The sequence below is a fragment of the Formica exsecta genome, unplaced genomic scaffold (genome assembly GCF_003651465.1).
Source record: "Formica exsecta isolate Colony F162 unplaced genomic scaffold, ASM365146v1 scaffold111, whole genome shotgun sequence".
Taxonomy (NCBI): domain Eukaryota; kingdom Metazoa; phylum Arthropoda; class Insecta; order Hymenoptera; family Formicidae; genus Formica; species Formica exsecta.
In genome coordinates, this window is record NW_021848451.1 from 507,989 (window position 1) to 515,484 (window position 7,496).

The 7,496-nt window shown below is 31.1% G+C and overlaps 2 protein-coding genes across 2 annotated transcripts; both read left to right on the forward strand.

Annotated features, from left to right (window-relative positions):
• The first annotated feature begins 278 nt into the window (after positions 1 to 278).
• Positions 279 to 1,251, forward strand: LOC115236589. Its single transcript, XM_029809126.1, has 3 exons — positions 279 to 515; positions 616 to 805; positions 943 to 1,251. The coding sequence occupies exons 1-3, from the start codon at positions 462 to 464 to the stop codon at positions 1,014 to 1,016; spliced, it is 318 nt and encodes a 105-aa protein (XP_029664986.1). The 5' UTR covers positions 279 to 461; the 3' UTR covers positions 1,017 to 1,251.
• Positions 1,252 to 3,027: 1,776 nt separating this feature from the next.
• Positions 3,028 to 3,920, forward strand: LOC115236602. The gene is made up of 2 exons (XM_029809150.1): positions 3,028 to 3,172; positions 3,247 to 3,920. Exons 1-2 carry the CDS (start codon positions 3,119 to 3,121, stop codon positions 3,682 to 3,684), a joined length of 492 nt encoding a protein of 163 aa, XP_029665010.1. The 5' UTR covers positions 3,028 to 3,118; the 3' UTR covers positions 3,685 to 3,920.
• Positions 3,921 to 7,496: the final 3,576 nt, after the last annotated feature.

The following is a 7,496-nucleotide window of genomic DNA, read 5'->3' on the forward strand; positions in this document are numbered from 1 at the left end:
TTCTCATTGTTTTCCATTCCGGTCATGCAAAGCAAGACTATGACATACAATAAAAATTCAGATCCTTTATAGATATATATATACATATAATACATATAATATATACAGATATATACATATATATTTTCATTACTTTCTAGAAAAAATTGTCTATCGCTTTGATGACTCATGAGAATAATTTCCTCTTTTAGATATTCGACAATTAAAATATTCTTTATTTTACTTGCAGAAAATAACGTAATAGTTAGCATGATAACGCGATATATACCATAATATACTTGTTACACTTGGTAGTAACAGCATACGGTATCCAGTAATTGTCCTTCTCGTTTCATTTCTGAGTCAGCAGTTTTGTTAGCATATCTGCTACGCATAACATTATTTCTAAACGAGAAAAAGTGCGTTCATCATATTAATCTACAACTACGCTTGAATTTTTAAAAATAACATTGAAATAAAAGATGATCGTGAAAAATCAGAAAAAATCGCTTAAAATGGCTAATATGAAATATATCGTAAGTTTTATTTAGTCATTATTTGCATTTAACTGTTACATATTTTCTATAATGCAAATAACATTGAAAGACTAAGGCTTCGATTTCTCTGAAATTTTAGATTTTACTTTCCTGTATAATGCTGCTTCTGTTACCCAGAGACAGTGTAGGTGCTAAAGGTAAAGTAGCTGTAGATACTAAAGGTAAAGTAGCTGTAGGTGCTAAAGATAAAGCAGTTAAAGATTCTCAGGATAGTGATTCATTATCATCATCATCATCAGCAGCAGCAGAAAGAAGTAGTGAAAATAAAGGTAAAAAAAGTGTAGATGCATTTGAAATGTCAAAAATATCGTCAAGTGAAATCTTAGATAAGACAATATCCAAATATATCTATATACATTTACAATAAAAAATGCACCGATGATCAAGACTTATCTTTTGGAAATAGGGAAGAATGAACGTGCCATCAACTCAAGAAATACAAGATGTATCCAGCTTCCTTTCAATTTAAGCTGCATTTAATTTACAATCAACATAAGCTTACAAATATTAAAATAGAAAAATATTAAAATATGTGAAAAGTTTATAATTATTAATTGAAAATTTTTACAATATAATGTTTGCTTCTATAATTAAATGATATCTGATCTTATTAGCTTTACTTGGTGGTGGTTTATCAATGCTTTAGCTTTAGAGCTTGGATTGCAATTGTAAAAACAAAAAAAAAAGATAAAGAAAATAAAGGATTTAATCAGTGCAATATTGTGTTTTAGATTTTATTGTATTTCATATATATATGTATAATAGTTATTACGATTTTATTATATTAATTTTCTCGAGAAATGTGCAAGTTTTATGCAGAGTATAGTATCTCTCTCTCTCTCAGAGTACATTATATCAAGTTCAAATACCGTTTACATTGTCTGATATTTAAAAAAATCAACATAAAGCAAAGTCGACAAGAGTACTGAGTTTGTCTTATGTGTCTCACAAATGTTGCTAACAATAAGTCCGATTTTGCAATTCACCCAGCATATGTTTCCATCTTTTTTCTATAGATATAATGTGCTCTATGCGCACATTGGCAACAATAAAATTTTGAATCTACTTATTAACAAATAATATACTAGTCATTGTAGCTATTGTTCTTATAGGAAGTTTCATTAGCGTTACATAAATACCCATCAGTGTAATATACATCACTAAAAAGAACTTGTTTATTTGAAAAGTATTATGTTATAATTATCTAAAATCTAGTATAAATTAGAAACAGTTAAGAGTCTTAAGAATCTCTAAAGATCAAAGAATCAATGTCGCGCTTATTACATATATTAAAAATTTTGTTACTAATTTTGCTGTTATTAATGTTCTCCGCATGTTTAATCGCACATCTCATTCCTATTTTGCGATACGGCATCACAAAGATTTCAATTTACATGATCTGTTTTTAAGAATTTATACTACTTGTTGCATGAAACTATGCTTCTTTAAGCGCAGAAGAGTCCTCTTTGAGATGATAATATATGTGGACGATGTAGTCATAATTCTTGCATTTTAATTCAAATATATTGATAATATAGCAATATATATTTAAAAATTTTTTAAAAGGCGAATTGAATTTTAATCCGTAATTATCCACTTTATTAAAATAAAATGGCAGTCTCGTTATTGAATAGCAATTAGCCTCATAATTATATATGATGGAAGGCTGCGTTTGCATAAAAGCACCTGTGCATGATATTTCTCATTGTTTTCCATTTAGAATTCAACGAAAGGAGAGAAGAATGTCCCTTTGGGCGCAGTGATTTGTGTGCTATGCGTTCACTGTGTGCTCACATCACCACAGATAATCAATTTTGTCTAATTAAAACTTACAACAGCCGAGCGCCCCCAAATACTATACGCACTGGGAGGCTGACAACCGCACACACATTGATGTATATACAATACATATATTTCACTCCATCGTCTGTTTATTTGCTAAAATAGACGAATTATTTCGAAAATTTGTCATATTATAATGATCAGCAATATATGTATATATATAAACACATGTTTTTTATTGAATAAATTGCTATTGTCTCTTAATTCCATGCATTCTTTCAAAGCAACTAATAAATATATTATTGTTGTTACAAAGTTTATTACTGAATATGTATTTTTTAATTTTATTTAAGAATTAATTTTATTTTGCTGTTTCGTATATGTTTTTTACTTACTAATTTATTTAAATTTTATTTCTGGTATTATATTATATAATATCAAAAGAATATTATATTTTGCTTACATGGATAATTTCTTCAAGGATACGCCGAAACGTGTGATCGTCGCGCTTCGATTGTAAGCATTCTTGCTTACGTTATCGTGTCTGCATTGCAATCAAAGTCGTGCGAAGAGCCGAAAACCGATGAATGCAGAGACGAGACATATCAATGTTTAAAGATACGTCGGGAACCTTGGATATTATACTATCCACTTCGTGAATGATAGATATTATTCGTACGAGGAAATATGCGATCACTGTGAGTATAAAAGAACACAGATTCGAACGAGAGCAATTATTTAGCACAAGTATTAAAGTGGTTCAGTTTGTTGTGCTAAAGCGTTATTTGCGAATAATCACCATGGTACAAAGGCGCATCTTGTCTGTGATCTTCTTGGCGCTTGTTTCTTCCAATGTATGTATATATTACACTTCTGATATCGATATTCTATTTAAAAATATTTTGCATTTTGTATAATCATTACACAGATGATACAAGCAGGAGTGATACCACAAGGATGGTTTCAACATGAAAATATTCCCAATTTTATAAATCTCCTAGACATACCCAGAATTGGCGAGTTTTCTAATCGTTTTGGCTTATCAGCGGCTACTGCTCTCGACGGTCTCAAATCGTACTTCGAAAACTTTCATACTGGCTTAGGCGAACTAGGTATTTTGCCCCATAATGGTATACTGCATCGTTTTTTCAATGGAGGAATACAACCAGGTCTTACGAATCCGGCAATTTTAAATGGAGCTGCAGACGCTGTTACAAACGCTCTTGTATCGAGAGTTGTGCCTAACACCGATTATCTTAGACCAGGCTTTTTTGGAAGACGTCTTTTCGGCAATTTAGGAGGAAGAGGCCTTGGTGGTGATCCAGCATCCGCTGGAGCTGCTAGTGCTGCTAGTTCTGCAGCCTGAGAATCTAAGCTTTTACTCTAAAATATTTAAAGTGAAATTGTAAAATTATACAGTGTGTCAGTTAATGTACATTATATATATAATATTCTTAATATATTTATTGTGATTAAATATATCAAGATTATAAAAATGTAACTATAACATGTAATTTCAACAATTGTCGTAAATTACACATGTTGAAATTGCAAAATTCTTGTTTATTGACATAAAAAAATAAAATATATTTTTATAATAAACACACCGAGATGTTGTTAATTAATGTAACATAAATGTATATTTCATTAACTTTTCTAGTTGGCTGTATAATTATTTTTTACTTTTAATTTATTTATTATTCTTACATAGCTAAAAGAGAAATATAGAGATTCAACAATTAAATATGTATTTATCATAATACTAAAATATTTATATATCTTTAATATTGATAATTTAAATAAAATGCAAATTTACAAAAAAAATATATGAATATTGCCGAATATGCTGCATCAATAAAAATCAACAAAATCAATAAAAATTCACATATCATTCTAGAATTATGAAACATTATTTATTTATTTTATATATTTTAATTTGAATGTCAATATTATTATTATTTTTCCACATAAATGCTGTATAATCGTAAATCGTGATTTATGCTATATGCGATAAATTTATAGATGTATTTTTTTAAATTAAATTCTAATCTGTAATTTTTGTTCTGTGCACGTTGGAAAAAAAATTCCATATCAAAGCGAAAAAAAAATCGCGATTGTGTTAGTATGCCGTTTTTATTTACTATATATAGGTTGGAAAAAGTTTACGCGTGAAAAGGACAAACCATCTCAGAATTGAATCACGGATAAAAGCTGAGACCTAGTATAGTATGTAGCTTAAATGCATGTATATATTTAGTAAAAGCAGAACGCTGACAAACGAGTTTTCTGCGTAAGATTTATTACATTATTCGTATGCTAGACTTGCCTCATATTTACATAAAACTACTAGCATGTCAATGTTACACTTGCATTTTAATTGCAACATAGTTTTAATAAGTTTATGTATATTTTTTTAAACAATTCTACCGCGCTATCCCTGAATAATTTGACTTATTATTAAAACATTACATGTGTATGGACAAGCTATAAATGTAACAGACTAACTGGTATTCCACTAAGTTTTTATTACTTATTTCATGTAAAGAAGTGGCGGTAAAATAGGTGTATTATAAATTCTAATTAGCAAAAGTATTGCGACGTTTATATATACAGAAACGGCGATATAAATCTCGTTGACAGAAACAGCAAAGAAAGCAATTAACCGATTAGTTGGCCGTCAATGCCAACTAGTCGTATCGTTATCTTACTGTCGTTGCACAAGTCATTTTCTTCCTGACATGCATTTCGATCGTAACTATACTTGCATTGTGTAGATCTAGCATTTTTTCATCATTTTCAATTATAGAAAATAACTCTTTATTATAATTATATACACGCACACATCCTTAATTTTAAATAAATTCAATACCGTAACGAAACCGTGATATTGAGTAATATCAATTGTCCGCAAATATCAATCACACAGGAATATATATTGTATTATATATCCGGGAAAATTAATAGGACAATGTATGCGTGTGCGTGTATGACAAATACGATAGATAGTTTTACAGCGAAATCGTTTGGCAGCTCAAAGAGTTAAACATATAAAGGCAGACGTCACTGTATGTGAAACATACTGTATTGTCCGTGCAAAATCATGCGAATGATTCAGACGTATTGCTGAATATGCATAGTAAATCAATGTATTCCCAATCGGATCGTATCATTTAGAGGGCATAATCGCATCGAGTCTGGGATATCATCGTCGACTGCTATCACTGCGCGTTCATTCCCGTGTCCCACGTCAGCATGTCGAGTGATTTGAGAACAATATCAACGACGTGCATTTGTCCCGGCCAATGAGAACGGATACAGAGTTACGCGTACCCGAATTTGCATAACTCGATTCGTTGCGGACGTGCGGTGCATAGCTCGATGGTTGGTGTTGTCGTGCGATTTCATTCGTAACGTCATCGCGCGGTTTCTCTTTTCCGGAAACGAAAAAAAAAACGACTTTCAACGAAAATAGCAATATGGTAGATATTTTGAAAAAATTTTAAATTTTAGATTAAAGAACTTACTATGATATAGAACCGGTACTTTATACACGCAAAGCAATGTTTTCCCATATTATTTTTTCAATAATCATTTAAATAAAAAAGAGAATATATTAAAGTTTGAAATTTATCAAAAAGTAAAAATATATGTTTGTAATAACTTGCCATCTCTATTTGAAATACACGCGCTCTGAAATGACTAACATCGGCAATATTATTCAAAAATAGCTCGATACCAGTCAACTCATATTTCACTAGTGACACAAAACTGCATTACGGACCAGTAGATTAAACTTTTCTCATCAAGCACGCGGCGGCGAATACTTCCGACATAACAAGTTCCCCTTCGACCACTCGGTAGACGAAGTACAATAAAGTTTGCTCGCTTACCGGCAACTTCATTGACTGCTTTTCCACGGTGACTTTTTCAATCCTCTTTCGTGGATTTTCCACGCGCGCGCGACCTTCGAATTGTCAGCTGCAATCTTACCAATTTTTCATAAGTTCTTTCCATTATAGATTTTATTTACAAGTAATTTTGGGAACGATAAGAGAAGCGACAGCGTTAAAATATATCATGTTTCTCGCGGGATATTAAAACAAAATCTAGAAGAAATTTTATAAGCTTTATTTTGCAATTATATTGTGTACTTAAATATGAAAGAGTGGAAATTTCTTGTATTAACGTGGGTCACATATTGTAACTGTTTTTCTTTAAAAGTTAAATGAAAATGTACATTTGTTGATTAACAAGAACTATTTTATATGTATATCAAACACATAAGAACAATATTAGATGCTGCCTGATCTATAAACTGGATTTTTAAGATAATATTTTTACCTTTTAAGCGGTTTAAAAAAATGGCCATAATAATTTTTATTCATATCTAGCTGAGTAAAATCATCTGATACATATATTCGTCAAAAGAAATTCAATAAAATGAACGGCGATTTTTACATTGCCACTTGTCACTATCACTGTATTTTGTATATGATGAAATATCATTATTGAAGGACTTTATCTAAAATTGCTGCTCTTAACTTAATCTATCACGCAGACTACGCCCAATGATAGAATCATGATAGTCTATATAGAGGTGAGTAACTGGGTGTTTGTTCCGGATATGTAAACGACATTGAGGCAAACGAGGTAGGAAATAATACTATAAAAGACAATGACAATCTAAGAGATCCATCAGTTGATCCTTTTCAGCTTCAGAAGACAAAATAATTGCACCAGCATGAAATCTCTCGTCAGTACACGTTCGAGATTACAAATTATTTATCTGTCCTTTCAAATTCTTATATTTATATAAGAATTGTACATTTATTTTGGAGAATAACAAATTTATTTATACATAACATATATATATATATATATATTTGATATTATTTATTTGTCCGTTATTCAATTTGACAATTTGAGAAGTTAATGATCTTATGGTATATTTTTTTTCTTTAAGTAGAGTAGTTTTCATTTTGGTCGCAATGACAGTCGCTCATCCCGATCGAGAGCGACGTAGCGTTGTGGGAGTACCTGTGGTTTCGCCAGCAACCGCAGTGATAGGATCGAGAGCTGGTGTGACTATCGTAGGTCCCGCTGGAGTAGTCGCTGGAAGCGTACCCGCGGTTGTAGCTGGTCTGGTGCCCGGTAAGCAGATGAATTGCACAAATTAGT